The 19,101-nt window shown below is 39.4% G+C and overlaps 1 protein-coding gene across 4 annotated transcripts in view; it reads right to left on the bottom strand.

The window, feature by feature from the left end:
- The window catches only part of MALT1 (MALT1 paracaspase), an 81,106-nt gene that overhangs the window by 36,557 nt on the left and 25,448 nt on the right, over positions 1-19,101 (bottom strand). For 2 of the 4 annotated variants that reach the window (XM_073343639.1, XM_073343637.1), the window contains exons 5-9: positions 12,066-12,244; positions 10,319-10,415; positions 9,496-9,528; positions 7,047-7,073; positions 1,471-1,503 (exon numbers count right to left, since the gene is read on the bottom strand). In XM_073343639.1, the coding sequence (XP_073199740.1) occupies positions 1,471-1,503; positions 7,047-7,073; positions 9,496-9,528; positions 10,319-10,415; positions 12,066-12,244 (369 nt within the window). The remainder of the gene's footprint in view (positions 1-1,470; positions 1,504-7,046; positions 7,074-9,495; positions 9,529-10,318; positions 10,416-12,065; positions 12,245-19,101) is intronic. The other 2 variants (XM_073343640.1, XM_073343638.1) reach the window with 1 other exon arrangement.

Below are 19,101 nucleotides of genomic sequence, written 5' to 3'. Positions count from 1 at the left end.
ATAATAAATAAATAAATGACATGTCCCAATTAGATAGGTCCCTTGTAATGTGTAGAGACCCCCTTTCACCGTCTCTCTCCCCATCACACTTATTTTTTTCTTTGAAGAACAATCTCTACTTACAAGATTAAAATCACACAATAAAGTTAGGAAACATATTATACCTTTAGTAGGGTTGCCAGGCATCCAGTCGATGGTGCAGCAAGGGTCCCGGGCTAAGGCAGGCTCCATGCCTGCCCTAGCTCCTCACAGCTCCCAGAAGAGGCTGCCAGGTCCTTACAGCCCCTAGGCGCATGGGCAGGCAGGGAGGGAGGCTCTGCAGACTGCCCCTGCTCCAGTGCTGGCTCTGCAGCTCCCATTGGCCAGGAACCATGACCAATGGGAGCTACAGAGGTGGTGCCTATGGGCGCAAGAGGCTTGGAGCCCACACCCTGAACCTCCCTGGCCGTCCACTGTACCTAGGGGCTGCAGGGGCCTGGAGCCCACACCGCCAATCCAGAGCCTATACCGCCGCTGCATTCCAACCCCATGCACCAGCCCCATCCCCTCTCCCACACCCCAAACCCCTTATGCCCGGGGGCCCACCCCAGAGCCCGCACCACCAGCCGGAGCCCTAACCCCCCTCCTACACCCCAACCCCCTACCCCAGCTCAGTGAAAATGAGTGAGGGTCAGGGAGAGCGACTGATGGAGGGAGGGGGATGGAGCAAGCAGGGGTGGGGCCTTGGAGAAGGAGTAGGGGTGGGGTAGGGATGTTTGGTTTTGTGCAATTAGAAAGTTGGCAACCCTAATCTTTAGTAAAGTATGGCAGAACTCATCTAATAAGTGTATTGCAACACTTACCATGACACTCAAACCTTGTGTGTGTGCAGTCAGTGCGCACACATTTCCACCAGAAAGTATTTGTTGCAGCCAAGATATTCATGTACTGACTGAGGAACACCTATTATTATTGTGTTGTTTATTTTTATTTAATTAAAAAAAACCCCTTGCTTTCCACCTTAATCTGAAGGCATAGGTGATCATGTAACACAGAGGCAGGCATGAGGGAATACCAGAGAGATTCATACAGTGAGCTATTCGGTGCTAATAAACAGATTTATAACTCAGGTGTCCTATACTAAGGAAAAATAGAGGAAGAGACAAAAGTTTTCACTTATCGGACAAATTACAACCACCTTGTGTGTGAAACAATTCTAATTCTACCATCTTAGATTGTCAAACCATTCAAATACTGCACCAACATACATGTTGAGACCACAGACAGAAGGAGCTAGAAATTATGAGACCCGAAAGGCAATTCTATGCCAATTAATTTAAAATACTTAAAGTTTGCTAACCAAAGAACCAATAAGCTGCAGAGATTTTTATACCTCTCTTAATATAGCCATTAAGTATACTGCAGACGTATTGCCCTAGCAATTTCTTGTTCAGAATATACATTATTTATCATGGATATGAAACTACTCACCAGAAGGCCTGTCAGCTGATTGCTCTTGAAGGTCTATTTAAAAGAGAGGAAAAACATGGATCAGTAGTTTCAAATGTAGTTGTGTACATTAGAGAAACAAGTTGTGCATTTGTTTAATTTAAGACAGCTCCCTATCTCAGCTAGTTCTTTTCTATAGCTTGGTGTGGTCTTTATTTCCTTTCTAACTTTGCAGCACAAGTTTTCACTCTTAATGCCTAGCAATATGAGTTATTTGCTGTTATCCTAATTTCCCACCTCCAGCACATTTGCTCTAGTAGGATATGTATGGTGGGGGGGATTTTACACCCTGAACCTGAGATGGCAAGGAAATGTGGATTTTGATCTTACAAACTACATGTTAGTATTTTCAATAAAATCTGAAATACTGTACAGTATAGCCTCTCTGATCAGATGTATTGCAGGGAATCAAACAGATCATGAGTTGGGTTATGTTCTATATTTAGCAAGGTTGAGAATTTTGCTTTGCTAGAAATTTGCTTTGCTAGAAATTCTTTAATTTTTATTTCACCACTTGCAGTGGTATGGAAGAGCTAACAACGATATTCAGTGCTGAATAACAGGTGGGTGAAATGCCTACCCCTTTTGTTAACATGCATATATCATGACAACCCTGTCAATAGATTCTCTTGGAATGTAAATCAAAAGTAAACCTGTCTTCTGTGTCCAGCACAGGAATTATATGGCCTTTATGATGTGACATTTTTGGGAACCAGTGTCTGGGATAATTCCTAATGGAGTAATATTTGAATCACCAACACAAACAAATGTGTATCAAATTACATTATTTGATCTCTACTTTGATTGACACTATATCATCACAACCATTTTTATGTTTGGCAGCCAGTCACCTTAACTCAGTAACACTTCATTCTTAGCAGCAAAAAGGAGTACTTGTGGCACCTTAGAGACTAACCAATTTATTTGAGCATAAGCTTTCGTGAGCTACAGCTCACTTCATCGGATGCATACTGTGGAAAATACAGAAAATGTACAGAAGATGTTCTTATACATACAAACCATGAAAAAATGGGTGTTTACCACTACAAAAGGTTTTCTCTCCCCCCACCCCACTCTCCTGCTGGTAATAGCTTATCTAAAGTGATCACTCTCCTTACAATGAGTATGATGATCAAGGTGGGCCATTTCCAGCACAAATCCAGGGTTTAACAAGAACATCTGAGGAACAGGGGCGGGGCGGGGGGGAGGAAAAAACAAAGGGAAATAGGTTACCTTGCATAATGACTTAGCCACTCCCAGTCTCTATTCAAGCCTAAGTTAATTGTATCCAATTTGCAAATGAATTCCAATTCAGCAGGCTCTCCCTGGAGTCTGGTTTTGAAGTTTTTCTGTTGTAATATCGCAACTTTCATGTCTGTAATCGTGTGACCAGAGAGATTGAAGTGTTCTCCGACTGGATTATGAATGTTATACTTCTTGACATCTGATTTGTGTCCATTTATTCTTTTACGCTGGGCATCACAAAATGGGGAAGAGATGGCCAGCCCTCTGTGGAGATAGAGGTGGTTAGGGACTATTTAGAAAAGCTGGACGTGCACAAGTCCATGGGGCCGGACGAGTTGCATCCGAGAGTGCTGAAGGAATTGGCGGCTGTGATTGCAGATCCATTGGCCATTATCTTTGAAAACTCGTGGCGAACGGGGGAAGTCCCGGATGACTGGAAAAAGGCTAATGTAGTGCCAATCTTTAAAAAAAGGAAGAAGGAAGATCCTGGGAACTACAGGCCAGTCAGCCTCACCTCAGTCCCCGGAAAAATCATGGAGCAGGTCCTCAAAGAATCAATCCTGAAGCACTTGCATGAGAGGAAAGTGATCAGGAACAGCCAGCATGGATTCACCAAGGGAAGGTCATGCCTGACTAATCTAATCGCCTTTTATGATGAGATTATTGGTTCTGTGGATGAAGGGAAAGCAGTGGATGTATTGTTTCTTGACTTTAGCAAAGCTTTTGACACGGTCTCCCACAGTATTCTTGTCAGCAAGTTAAGGAAGTATGGGCTGGATGAATGCACTATAAGGTGGGTAGAAAGCTGGCTAGATTGTCGGGCTCAACGGGTAGTGATCAATGGCTCCATGTCTAGTTGGCAGCCGGTGTCAAGTGGAGTGCCCCAGGGGTCGGTCCTGGGGCCGGTTTTGTTCAATATCTTCATAAATGATCTGGAGGATGGTGTGGATTACACTCTCAGCAAATTTGCGGATGATACTAAACTGGGAGTGGTAGATACGCTGGAGGGGAGGGATAGGATACAGAAGGACCTAGACAAATTGGAGGATTGGGCCAAAAGAAATCTGATGAGGTTCAATAAGGATAAGTGCAGGGTCCTGCACTTAGGACGGAAGAATCCAATGCACCGCTACAGACTAGGGGCCGAATGGCTAGGCAGCAGTTCTGCGGAAAAGGACCTAGGGGTGACAGTGGACGAGAAGCTGGATATGAGTCAGCAGTGTGCCCTTGTTGCCAAGAAGGCCAATGGCATTTTGGGATGTATAAGTAGGGGCATAGCGAGCAGATCGAGGGACGTGATCGTTCCCCTCTATTCGACATTGGTGAGGCCTCATCTGGAGTACTGTGTCCAGTTTTGGGCCCCACACTACAAGAAGGATGTGGATAAATTGGGGAGAGTCCAGCGAAGGGCAACAAAAATGATTAGGGGTCTAGAACACATGACTTATGAGGAGAGGCTGAGGGAGGATTGTTTAGTCTGCAGAAGAGAAGAATGAGGGGGGATTTGATAGCTGCTTTCAACTACCTGAAAGGGGGTTCCAAAGAGGATGGCTCTAGACTGTTCTCAATGGTAGCAGATGACAGAACGAGGAGTAATGGTCTCAAGTTGCAGTGGGGGAGGTTTAGATTGGATATTAGGAAAAACTTTTTCACTATGAGGGTGGTGAAACACTGGAATGCGTTACTTAGGGAGGTGGTAGAATCTCCTTCCTTAGAGGTTTTTAAGGTCAGGCTTGACAAAGCCCTGGCTGGGATGACTTAACTGGGAATTGGTCCTGCTTCGAGCAGGGGGTTGGACTAGATGACCTTCTGGGGTCCCTTCCAACCCTGATATTCTATGATTCTATGATACGTAGAGACTGTCCAGTTTGACCAATGTACATGGCAGAGGGGCATTGCTTGCACATGATGGCATATATCACATTGGTAGATGTGCAGGTGAATGAGCCTCTGATAGTGTGGCTGATGTTATTAGGCCCTGTGATGGTGTCCCCTGAATAGATATGTGGGCACAATTGGCAATGGGCTTTGTTGCAAGGATAGGTTCCTGGGTTAGTGGTTCTGTTGTGTGGTATGTAGTTGCTGGTGAGAATTTGCTTCAGGTTGGGGGGGGCTGTCTGTAGGCAAGTACTGGCCTGTCTCCCAAGATTTGTGAGAGTGATGGGTCCTCCTTCAGGATAGGTTGTAGAGGTTATAGTTGGGGGCTGAAGTGACCAGAACGCCACTATCCATCACCTTCAGCCCCCAACTAAAACCTCTCCCCCCACTGTTCCTCAGACGTTCTTGTTAAACCCTGGATTTGTGCTGGAAATGGCCCACCTTGATTATCATACACATTGTAAGGAGAGTGATCACTTTAGATAAGCTATTACCAGCAGGAGAGTGGGGTGGGGGGAGAGAAAACCTTTTGTAGTGGTAAACACCCATTTTTTCATGGTTTGTATGTATAAGAACATCTTCTGTATTTTCCACAGTATGCATCCGATGAAGTGAGCTGTAGCTCACGAAAGCTTATGCTCAAATAAATTGGTTGGTCTCTAAGGTGCCACAAGTACTCCTTTTCTTTTTGCGAATACAGACTAACACGGCTGGTACTCTGAAACCTGTCATTCTAGCAGCAGATAATCTGCTAAAAACAGCATCACATTGAAACATCTCAAATACAAAAGTCACATACAGGAAGCCAAAAAACAAACAAACCAGATTTATTTTTTAATATTAAGTGGCTTGCTGTAGTTTTGCAACTATATAAACTGATTTGCTGGGTTATCTTCAAATTATACTAATTTATTTTAGTGCCCTCAACATGACAGTTAACATTTTTAATAGATATAGGTGTAACGCTGGCAAATCAGGTGCCAATTTATGCCAAGGTCCCCATGCCTCACTTGGATAATAACAAACATATAGCTGGAATCAGTCTGGTTCACCTGTGTGTTAATATTCATGAAATAGGTATTAGAGTTATAAAAATATGAATAGTGTTTAGGCTTCATTGAATTGTAAATTGCTGCATGCAACAATCTTACTTACAATATCATCTGTATCCCATATTGTAAGGTAATATTTGAGCATTTGCATGATAAGCCTCTGTAACTATGTAAGTCATCAGACAGTAGAGAAACATTAACTAGAGTGAAAAACTAGTCTCCAATAGGACGTTATCTCCCACCTGACAAAGAAGGTCCATCAACAGCATACGAACTACTGTAGAACATTAGAGGACAAAATACTTTGTTGCTCCCCTCCCCCCGCCCTTTCCCCATGAAAAGGAGAGGTGCAAGTGAATTCCTTTCACCAGCTAAATTTGCAACTTGAATCAGAAGGGGGGCGGGGGAGGAGAATAAAAAAGCCCTAACAAGGAGAAAAACTGTATCTCTTTGCTGCTCTAGGGGTGCAGGATTTCTAGGCATAAGCATGGCATCCCCAGCTGCTTAGCCCGGGTTAGCCCTAAGGGACATAATGTTTATTATAAAAGCTTCTATTACCTTTTGAAACTTAAGATAGGAACTCATTTGGGTATCTACATCTACCTGCTTTAAACTTGTAAATAATGCTTATTTCCTTTTCCCAGTTAATAAATCTTTAGATAGTTTATTATAGCATTGGCTACAAGTGCTATCTTTGGTGTTATATCTAAAGTGCAAATGACCTGGGTAAGTGATTTGTCCTTTGGGACTGGGAGTAACCTAAATATTATTAAAAAGAAAAAGGAGTACTAGTGGCACCTTAGAGACTAACAAATTTATTTGAGCATAAGCTTTCGTGAGCTACAGCATCCGATGAAGTGAGCTGTAGCTCACGAAAGCTTATGCTCAAATAAATTTGTTAGTCTCTAAGGTGCCACAAGTACTCCTTTTCTTTTTGCGAATACAGACTAACATGGCTGCTACTCTGAAACCTAAATATTATTGTGATATTTGATGTAAGGGATCATCTATCACAAAGATAAGCTTACCTAGGTGGCAAGATAGATCAGAGTCCACAAGAGGACTGTCCGTGACGCCATATTAAGTCTGTTATCATGCTTGAGGAGTTTATACTTGATAATGGATTGGCAAAATTTAAGTATAGAACTCACAACCAATTTGGGGTTTGTGCCCTGCTTCTTATCAGTCTGCCCAGAGATTGGTACTCATGCTCTTGAGTGACTGCAGGACAGCTTGATGGTGTGACTGAATCAAAACCCCAGATCTAATACACCTGGACTATGCAAATATAACTAAAATTTTGCAGCGCTGATCTATTCAGTTTTTAATATACATTTCAAATCTGAAATTAAAGCTATTTATTTCAAAACGTGTGCTACTTACCAGGCTTTCCAAGACTACTTAACTCTTCTGTAGAGAAATACATAAAAATAATGAAATTACAGTTTTGACAAACAAGAAGGAAAATAAACATTGGTTATAAAAATGATCAACTATCGTATTCTGTATTTAACAGAAACTGAAGGCTAGAAAATCAAGCTCTAAAACCTGGACAAATTATTTTAAAAAAATCTGAATTTTTGTAGTTTAGTAAATTTATCCCTTCACAAGCTTCCACTACACCGCACACACAGAACAAAAAACTACAAGTTGATTTACATCAAATTACGAAATATGATTAGCTACGGTACTCAGATTTCATTATAGTGTCTATATCAGGGAATAGACACAACAGAAACACTAATGGGAAAAATATGTAGTATATACTTCACCGAATTAATCCACAGACATTCAAGCAGCTTTAATGACAAGTGAGAAAACAGACGGAATCACACATTTGAAGATATTTGTTTTTATGAACATTCTAAAATGGCAACATACTAAACAAGAATATATTTATTTAAAAAAGATAAATAAAGACATTTCTGGGATGATTTTCAGAAATGTCAAACATTCACAGGACTCTCTGATTTTTCATTTCAGGGATTTCAATGGGAGCTAAGGGAAAATTTATTTCAAGTGCCCGGAGACAGAGAAATCTAGACAGTCTTCTAGACTCACACCAAAGCAGAGGGCCCACACAAGACCAATCTGACGTTGAAGGTATTCTGTGTAAAGGGCTCAATACTGCAAGGTACTTAGCACCTACATGTTCCATTTACTTTTGGCACTTGGCCCCTCACATAGGCAGAACTAGTTCATAGGGCCTCATCCAAACTCTGTATATTGGTGAAAAAATGCTTCATAATAGCTTAATATTGCACTCTTCCCTGTTTCTTCCAATGTACCTGTTAATATTAGGGCTGTCAAACGATTTAAAAAAAAACAGTCACAATTAATTGCAGTTAAACAATAATAGCATACTAATTTAAATTCAGCATGGAAGTATGTCCTCTGGAATGGCGGTCAAAGCATTAAGGGGCATAAAAATGTTTCACATACCTAGCACGTAAATACCTTGCAACACCAGCTACAAAAGTGCCGTGTGAATGGCTGTTCTCACTTTCAGGTGACATTGTAAAGACGAAACGGGCAGCATTATCTCCCATAAATGTAAACAAACTTGTTTGTCTTAGCAATTGGCTGAACAAGAAGTAGGACTGAGTGGACTTGGAGCCTCTAAAGTTTTACATTTTTTGTTTTCAAGTGCAGTTATGTAAAAAAAAATCTACATTTGTAAGTTGCATGTTCACAATAAAGAGACTGCACTACACTATTTGTATGAGGTGAATTTAAAAATACTATTTCATTTGTTTATCTTTTTTTACAGAGCAAATATTTGTAATAAAAAATAAAAATATAAAGTGAGCACTATACACTTGGTATTCTTTGTTGTAACTGAAATCAATATACTTGAAAATGTAAGAAAACATCCAAAAATATTTATAATACATTTAAATTGGTATTCTGTTATTGTTTAACAGTGTGATTATAACTGTGATTGTGACTTTTTTTAATCTAATTAATTTGTTGAGCAGTAATTGCTTTAGTTAACTGTGATTAACTGACAGCCTTAGTTACTACATATACATATTTTAAAAATTATGCTATGCCTGGTTTGATTGGAAAAGGTTAAATAAAATCTCCCTAAAATCTCTAAGTAAATTTCCTTTTGTACAGAAGCATACCATAAATAATGTATAGTTTAAGTAGTCAAGGTACGATATGGACATTAAGGGCCTGATCCTTGGCTCTCATTACATCCCCTCTGTACCATGAAGCAATGCAAAGAGGAAGTAAAGCTGCCCTAATAGAACAGCTGGAGAAAGGCATAAAGGCATAAGGCATTTGTGTAGGCATAAAGCTGGTGTAGAACTGGCAGAACCATCCCAATGCCACCCCCAACACAGAGGACACACTCCAGCAGTCTCTGCTTGCACAGGCCATTGCCAGCCAACATAAGTTATGAGAGTACTGCCGCTGCTCTAATTTACACTAGGTCTGAATCAGCAGCCACTGGTGCCTAGGGAGCTGCGCTTTTCCCAAGGATGTTACCCCTTTGCCTAGCTGAAGACATCCCAGCACCCTCATGTTTCATAAGAATCTGGTAAATTTTTCAAGCTTTGCACATGGCGATAGTGCAGAACCAAAATATTTTTGATGCACAGATGAAGAAAGTAGCTCATGATTTTGTTTAAAATGATAGAACCAGATGCAAAGGAGCAATGGGAAGCACATACATAAGTATCAAATTATGTTGCAAATCAATATGCTAGAGCACATTAAAGCCTTCAACTTCACACACTATTGTAGTTATAGATCCAGCAATCTCCATAATTCCTAGCATTCAGGATTATTTTTAAAGCCACCCACAACCAAAGATTTACTTTACCTTCCGTGCATTCCACTTCCATGGCTTTTCTTCCTTGTATTTTAAGAGAAAAATCTGAGTATAATTCATGCTCTCAATTGGTATACTACCAGAAGACGACAGCAGTTACTGCCAAACTGTACTGCTAAATATGGATAAATATTCATATTTTAAACAGCTCCATCTCTTGGTATTAGCACTGAAAAAATTTGGTTGCCACAGTTGAGGTATATACAATATTAGAGTGAAAATACAAATAAATAGTTATCATAAGTCTAAATTCATATTTACAATTCCAGTGCCTATAAAGACCAGTCTATAAATCATTAGAATATATTTTTCCCACTCTCTAGGTTCCTTTTGCAGGTGTACACATACACACACACACCCAAACAAACTGGATTATACATTTATTTGCCTTCACTGTGGGTAATTTCACTTGGTGCTATTTGTGCTTATGAAGGAAGTGAGCAACTGTAACTCAGTCACCACCACCACCAAAATTCTATAGGTGAAATCTCAATAGTCAGACCGGTCATTCTCTTGTCAAAGCACTGGCCCTATCTTTTGTTCACAAACTAGATGAACTGAATGACTTTTCACTATATACTAGCATGTTCAGAAACTTGATAAATTGCACAGAGATACTAGCAGAGGATCTTTAAGCACTTTAAAAATGTTAAGTTTCTAAAAATCCCTGTGTGCTGGGCAAACTGGAGTTACAGAAAGATTAAGTGACTTGTCCATGGCCATGCACTGGAAGCTTCAAATAGGAATTCTAATGCCAAGTCATCAGGGTTTATTTACCAGCTTTTATTATGCGTCAAATGAACAGAACCATTACCTATCATGACTTCTATCTTCTTGCTTTCTTGATTGTCTTGGTCATTAAACACATGACACCAATAGGTCCCCTGATGTTCCATGTCCACATAAGACACCTATATAAAGCATCAGAACCACACATCTCAAAATATATAAAATGCATTTTCAGTTAAACCAATAAAAAGGAAAAATTCATAAAAATTAAGACTAAACATCCTTCACAAGATTTCAAATACAAAAGCCCTGATCCTGCAGCATAGGGATCTGTCTGCATGAAGCTTGTTGCAGGATTGGAGACAAAGAGCTGTACCACAAATCAGGGCTCTTGATTAATCGCAGTTAACTCACGCAATTAACTCAAAAAAATTAATCGTGATTAATCACCATTTTAATCGCACTATTAAACAATAGAATACCAATTGAAATTTATTAAATATTTTGGATGTTCTTCTACGTTTTCATATATATTGTATTCTGTGTTACAATTGAAATCAAAGTGTATATTATTTTTGATTACAAATATTTGCACTGTAAAATGATAAACAAAAGAAATAGTATTTTTCAATTCACCTCATACAACTACTGTAGTGCATGCTCTTTGTCGTGAAGGTGCAATTTACAAATGTACATTTTTTTTGGTTACATAACTGCACTCAAAAACAAAACAATGGAAAACTTCAGAGCCTACAAAGTCCACTCAGTCCTAATTCTTGTTCAGCCAATCACTAAGACAAACAAAAAGAAAAGGAGTACTAGTGGCACCTTAGAGACTAACCAATTTATGTGAGCATGAGCTTTCATGAGCTACAGCTCACTTCATCGGATGCATTCAGTGGAAAACACAGTGAGGAGATTTATATACACACAGAACATGAAAAAATGGGTGTTACCAGCAGGAGAGTGGGGTGGGGGGGAACCTTTTGTAGTGATAATCAAGGTGGGCCATTGCCAGCAGTTAACAGGAACATCTGAGTGAACTTGCAGGCTCTACGATATTACATTGTTTTCTTTTTGAATGCAGTTATTTTTGTACACAATTATACATTCGTAAATTCAACTTTAATGATAAAGTGATTGCACTACAGTACTTGTATTAGGTAAATTGAAAAATACTGTTTCTTTTGTTTTTACAGTGCAAATATTTGTAATCAAAAATAAACAAAGTGAGCACTGTACACTTTGTATTCTGTGTTGTAATTGAAATCAATATATTTGAAAATCTAGAAAACATCCACAAATATTTAAATAAATGGTATTCTATTATTGTTTAATCACATGATTAATTTGTTTAATTGCTGACAACCCTACTACAAATCTATCTTGCTGATCTGAGATTAATTAAGCATGGAATACTACAGCTCAGGTGAGTTGAGAAAAATATTTGCCACATACAACATTCTCAGGTATGGCATAGAGAAAAGGTGCTGCAAACATTTAGTCCAAAATATAATCAATAAATGCATCCTACATCTCTTTGTAGCCTTCTGTTAAATTAAAGTCACTCTAGCCTGGGATACAAAAGTATCTTCCATGGCCTCCAACCAATTAATACCACCAGAGACACTGTTCCCCTAATTAAACTTATTTTAGAACTCTGCTCTCCAAAGGGACTCAAAACTACTATGGAAATACTAGCAATGGGACACCAAAAAATTGAAAGTGTTCTTATGCTATCTCATGGCTAAATGATTCTTATAATTTAAAGTCTCTGAGGCAAATAACTAAGATAAAAGTGGTTAAATTAGTTTAACCCCTCAATAACTTACCTTATATACCTTTCTGTTCCCATTTGTCAACAGAAGTCCATTTCTGAACCACTGGTAATGAGGAACTGGGTTTCCAACAGCACCACACTCTAGAACCAATGTGTCCCCTACCATCAGGTTTTGTGATTGGGGCTGAATGCAGATATGTATCTTGTTTTCAGGCAAACCAACCAAGCTTCCTTAAATTTAAAAAAAACAAGAAAGAGAGAGAAAAAACACACATACAAAAAGAATTCACTGAGAAGCAAGCCCAAGCTTTTTTACTGCTCTGTCTTAAATAGGGGAGAGTCTGAGACAAAGAGAGGTGGAGAATGATTAGTTTGCCTTTTATTTACTTCAATTTCACCATATAAGGAGGTACCTCTCCTAGTCTCTAGACTGTGACAAACTATTATTATTAATAATGTTTATTACAGTAGTGCCTAAGGACCTTAAAAATACAGTGAAAACAAACCATTAACCTTTTCCATACAAATCAGATCATCAACAACCAGACTTGCCCCAGCTCCGCTCCCACATCATCCTAACCACCTACAACAAAAATACTGCACACAGAGACCCCAAACCTCAGCCTGTTCCAGACTTCTGCTCAAACAGAAGGGCTTTGCAGCATGCCCTAAACAGCAGCAAATTCAGACGATTTTGGAATGGAGAAAGGAGAAAGAGCAAATTAGGGACCCTCACAACTGAGAGCAGCTGCCTCTCTAATAAAACCAAGGACTCTAATACCTCTGTGGATCACAACTACAGTAGTATGGCATGGGAAAAGTGCCTCTTTCAGGTAGGGAGGACTCAAGATATTTAGGGCTTGGCAAGTCAAAACCAAAACTTGGACATCCACCCAAAACTCAAAGGCAGTCAGTGAGGGTTCAAGAACACCAATATCATGTGCTCACAGCAAGATAAAGCACTGAACCACTGTATTCTGTTTCATCTTCTGTTTCCAAATAGATTTAAAGTGTAATACACGTACGCTGCAGTAATCTAATCTAAGTGACAGGGTGGGGATAACAATAATGAGAGCTGCATCCTACTGAAGGGGACACCATTTCTAGATCAGACCAAGATTAAAAGCCATCCTGGACACTACTCCGGTAAGATTGTGTAACAGTAGATAGGGGTTTAATGAGACTTAACCTTTCAATCCTTCAGGTAACTTGAAAATCTTTCTGGCCAACTATATTATATCCCAAATATATTACTCCATCCTCAGCTGAAATGAGATCCCCTCATTTTCAACAATGAGTAAACATGGAAGGCATATTTGAAAACATTCCCTCTTTGAAAAGACATGGTTCAAAAAATTAATTCCTCTTCCCATTCATGTTTTACATTCCTAAATTTAGTCATCAATAAGATAGTAAAGCCAGTTTTGATACCTCGCTGTTCATCACACACAGGGCCAAATGCAACAAGCCTTTCATGAATAAAATTCCACTGATTTTAGTGAGAGTTTTGCACAAAGGACTCGAAAGACTGAGCCATTACTCTACAGTATGTTTACTGCTATTCTGTCTACATAGCACCAATGAAGACTGTTACCAGTCTATAGACTATCCAATTTAAACCAATGTTTTAAAAAATGACTTGTGATTTTGGGTCCCTTTATATTTGGTTGACAGGGTCTGATTTCCAGAAAGTGCCAAGCCTCCACCCTCTGAAAACCAGGCCTCTTTAAGGCATTTAAAGTTGTAGGCATCCAAAAATTGAGGCACCCAAAAATTACTAGTCAGTTTTTAAAATCTTGGCCCTTAGTGATTACATATTTTCCAGCTTCACTTTATTTCCCGTCTCACTCACTTTTTGATGTACCCCTCATCTAAACAACAGTAGGCAAAACTTACAATATCACTACACAAACTGGTTAGCGACATTGCCAGAAAAATGAACGTGTTGGAACAATCCTCAACACCATAAGACCAATCGGCTTTGCCAGCAAAGATTAAGACTGACATAAGCAAAAAGCAATAAAATCATTATCTCACAATCCAGATGGGAAAAGAGGGGTAACATAACAGAGTTCATTTAATACAACTTTGATCATAATCTTCATACTGGAAAATGGTTGATATATATTTGTCAGTTATCAATTTCTACATAAGTGTGGCAGGAAAGTATTATTTTGGCTCCATATGTAACAAAATTGATTCATTCAATTTATGGGCCAGATTCTCACTTGGTGTATCACCACCGAAGTCAATAAAGCTGCACCACTTTACACCAGCTGAGGATCTGGTCCATTATTCATAGCAGTCCAAACTGAACTCTCTCTATGTTAATACATACAGCGAATAGACAGAAAAGTTAATATTGCAAACAACAGATAATCACTCTTTCCTCTAGGGACCAGCATGCACTGCTGGAGGATTGGAAAACCAATCCTCCTTTTATCCAGATTTTTCTTTGCAATTCATATTGGAAATAATACTGTTAAGGACCTGATTTTGAGTACTTTCTGCAAGCTTCTCAGCACCCTTAGCTCCTGTTGAAGTCATTAGGAGGTTTAAGGGACTTAGTACATTGTAGATGCAGCTCTGCATCTCCCACAATTGGGATCAGTAGTATATGTTTCCAACATATAACTTTCAGTATGCTTTTATGTATATATTTTATCAACTGCAGCTATACCTGTTAAAGGATTCTTAGAGTGAGATTTAGATAGAAGATTTCACTGAGGACGTGTTCAGCATCTAAAAAGAAGTGTACCACCACTGAAATGTCTCCCATAAGTTCTGTTTACCTGAACACATAACACTATATTTAATAGCGTTAGTTGACAACTCCCAACAATGTTATAAGCCCCAGTACCACTTTGTGATCTATTATAGGACATTAATTCAACTACGGAATATTCAAGGCTGAATGCTCTTCTGTAGGAAGCTCCTCCAGTGTTACAAATTGAATGCTCATGATGTACTACCACCACAGCATGCAGGGATCAGCATCTTAACTCTGAAACTTTGACAGCTGTTGTTGCTGAAGCAGAACTACAACTGTTTGCCACAGAAACCAGCTGCAGTTCAGATTCTGACCCTTTTGGTGCCCCCAAAGTATATTTTCAGTGCAGTGGAGTATATTATGCTTTAAGGATATGCTACTGTTGGCTTTATTTGCTGGTTTTGACTTTCAATGAAACAAGAGTAAGCATTACCAACATAAAATATTTTGATTACAGGTAAACCAAACATAGGATTTTGTTTTTTTCGGTTAAAAACAAAAAACCCTAATCCAGGACACAACTTGCCTGCTTGCCTACATTGTTGTGGTTCACATAAAATTAAATCCAGATTCAAACAACTCCGGGTTTATTTTTACAAGACCCCAAAACCTAGCTGACATGGTTTTGTATAACCAAAACCGAGTCTTCCTGTTTCATCCTCAATACTTATTTGATATATTTATATATTAGATGCTTCTTAGCACAAAGCTATTATCTGAAAGACATTTAAAACTGGAGAGAGGGATTTAAAAATTAAATGGTTAACAGTGTGGCTACCTGAGAAATGCATTCTGTAGATTTCAGGATTAGTGGTTTAAATATAAAGCAATGGAAGTTACACTTTTGGACTATTTACTTATACCCTCTTCACTCTCTCAATGGTGATTGTGAAGAGTTGCATGGCAGCCCCTGACCTGCCTGCAGGGATGTGCATGCATGAACTAAATTCCTCTCACCACCAGTTTATGTTGCTGCAGATGGCTGGCAGTGAACATTTTAGGGGGTTACAGTGAAACTGCAATATTGTCACCAAGTTTAGCGTGTCAATATTTGTTTAATTCAAATAGCCAAGTTTGACAGTGAATCTATTAACAACAACAGAATTAATGGGCTCTTCTATAGTACTAGAAGTGCTTTATAAACACCACTCACCTCTTTGTTCTGACTCCTAGATAAAGTTTCTTCCTAAACAAAACTGTGTTCACAAATATATTAATATAGAAACTGATAAAATATTGAGATTAAATACATTTCTATTGTATATACAGAAGCAACTTCACTGTGAGGAATTTAAATATGCATGGGATGTCTGGTAAAATTAAAAAAAACAACAACAAAAAAACCCACAGTAGCAAGTGCAGACTTTCCCAGAAAGAAAACATCATGAAGCTTGTGTGGTCACTCATGTCATGCTGATAATAGCTCATCTTAATTAATTAGCCTCTTACAGTTTGTATGGCAAATTCCACCTTCTCTGTATGTGTATATATCTTCTTACTATATGTTCCATTCAATGCATCCGATGAAGTGGGACGTAGCCCACGAAAGCTTATGCTCTAATAAATTTGTTAGTCTCTAAGGTGCCACAAGTACTCTCTGATACAGACTAACACAGCTGCTACTCTGAAACCTGTCATCTCAATGTGTTTAAATTTAAGGTACAGAATATGCAGACACATGTTGGCATCTAACCTGACAATCACTTGTGGATTAAGAGCTCATAACAATATGTATTGTATGCATTGACTCCCTTTGTCCCATTCTACAATGTCCGAGCAACACAGCGTGTACAGCACGCTGTATTTCAGAGATCCTACAAAATATATGCTCGAGCAAGAGATAAGAGAGTTAAAGACTAACTAGAAGCTTCAACTAATTTTCACATTTTGGGGGGAATTAAGTCAGAACCTCCAATTTCTTTCCTTAAGGTGATCTGCAAAGGAAAACAAAAATTGCCCTCTTTGAATAGCAGTTGAGTACTCCATTGAAATCTCTTATGGGCATCCCAGAAAAAAGATTGAAAGAAAGGCCCAAGTCCTAGTATTCTGCATTAGAAAATCAGATCTCATCTACTCTGATTTTCCAGAAAGCTGATTAATAACTAGAGAGCAAACAAAATTATGGCTTCCTTGGTGCAAAGGAGGTAGCGCTGGCTGAAAATTTACTGACAGAACTGTTTTCCATCAGAAAGTATCAATTTGACAAAATTGAAACATTTCTGGGAACTGTGAAGTCTCACTTTGGTGGAGAGGAGTCTAACGAGCCTAGTTCAGCCTTAACAAGGCATCCTGTAAGGCTTCCCCTGCATGGATTGGGCGGGTGTGGGGGGAAGAGCTTAAAAAGGGAAAACCTGCTGCAAGAAGGCTGCTATACCTCAGAGATTGCTGACCACAGACAGAAATCAGCCAAGAGAGATACTTGCAGGCCTTAGCCACCCCTGAAACTGCGTGGACCAGCTGATAAACCAGATGCCCCAAGAGGAGGTACTGGAGGTAGACCAGCTGAAAAGGCAAGCCCCAAAGGGCTGACCCCAGAAAGACTACCTGACTAGAGACAGGCAAGCTTTGCCTTTCTTTTCCTGTGATTTCTCTTTCTTACGCAAGGGAAAGAGAGAGAAATGGACCTTTCTTTTGTTTGGAGAATGCCTCATGTGGTACAAACAGGGGGAGAGCATCATAAATAACTTGGGTTGGGATCTGGTCTGGACTCAGGGAATCCCCAACCTCCACAGAAATGTATTAACTTCCTGTGAAAATTTTGATGAAATTATCAAAACATTTTCTTTTGACTTACTCTTTTGAGATAATATAAACAAAAGAGCAACAGGTTTCCTTTTCATAAAGTGCAAATGAAATATTTTTGTAATAATTTCAAATATTGACTTTGTCCTGATTTGGGACAAAACCAAAGTTTAAAAATCTCAGAATTTCCTGCAGGACAGAAACTCTGAAAGGAGGTGAAACTCGAACAATTGTGATGGGAAGGAATTTTTAGGCAAATTGTTTTTATTAACTTCTCAGATGCCTGACAAACAATCAGTTTAGAAAGCTCCCCCTTGTGCTCTTAGAACTCCAGTAAAAAGAGAAGGTAGGACTGGCTATTCTTGAAACACGATTAAACAAAAAAAAACAAAAAACAAAAAAGCATTTTACCCCTGTAAAAGCCATACAGACCTTCAGGCTTTCTTTATATATGCCAAAAGGAAATAAAACAACACAAAGTGGGTTTCCCTTTTTCAGATTACCTTTGAAGACCAGAGCAACTGTCACTGAAGGTTCTCCATTACACAGGTTGTGAGCAACCCCGACATGGACCCTCACAGCCAGTCTCCCCTTTGCATAGGGGAAAAAAAACCCAAAACCATCCATAACATTCAGGACCATTGTCAAGGGACTCTCAATGGCTGTGGAGGACGACTGGTTTCCCCTTAGTCTGCACATTCTATTACTTTTTATGATCTCCCCATGCAAAGCTCACTGTTGAGGAAGGAAATGAGCTACTGTAAAGGCTGACAGGCTTACCATCCAACTTTCAACACTGGTCAACTTAAAATTTGCTAAGTCTATTGCTAGTGTTATTGAACTGCAGAAACACACTATTACTAGTGTTATTGAACTGCAGAAACATACACCTATGTGAGGAAGTCACACTGACAATTTAGTACTTTATATCAGCTTGCAGTGGTTTGTTGTTTCGGACACTTTGATTGCAGAGTTCTGTCACCTCTTGACCTAACAGACATCTGTATGTTTCCAAGTTCCTTGGGTTGGTACAGATTTAAACTATGTCTCCCCGTGTGTGGATGATGGGAGGCAAAACAGTTGTACCACACATGCTACAAATTCTAGAGTCATAACCAGCGTTCATTTGCTGCAATTCTGCAGCTGCAGAAATTACCATTTATCCAATGTCCCACAAAATCCAAGTCAAACTGCTTCTCTAACTAGTCAAAGAATTAGTAAGGGTTAGCATCAGTTGTAAACAGAGGGGTTCAAAGCCTCCTTCCTGGGTGTTTATGTCCTGACTGCTCAACAAATAAAAGTAGTAGGAGTGCAGCAAACATGCCAACCCAGGGCCATTGAGAGTTGCTGCCTCCTTCTTTGGGTTCATTATTTCTTATTTAAATTTAATCAGAGCCCAATGGATGGCACCTCAGTTGCTTAGCTTAAGATACAGAAATGGTGCAAGGTTTGTCCTTTCTACCCTCCGGTGGAGCAGGGTTAGGGGAATGGATGGAAAACATTTCTTAGGTAAAGTTGCAAGTGGAGGTTTTCAAAAAGGCCTAAGGAAATCAGGTGTCCAACTCCCATTAGGGAT

The sequence above is a fragment of the Lepidochelys kempii genome, chromosome 5 (assembly GCF_965140265.1).
Source record: "Lepidochelys kempii isolate rLepKem1 chromosome 5, rLepKem1.hap2, whole genome shotgun sequence".
Lineage (NCBI taxonomy): Eukaryota > Metazoa > Chordata > Testudines > Cheloniidae > Lepidochelys > Lepidochelys kempii.
Note: the sequence above shows the minus strand (reverse complement) of the source record. Positions and strands in the feature narration are given on the sequence as shown.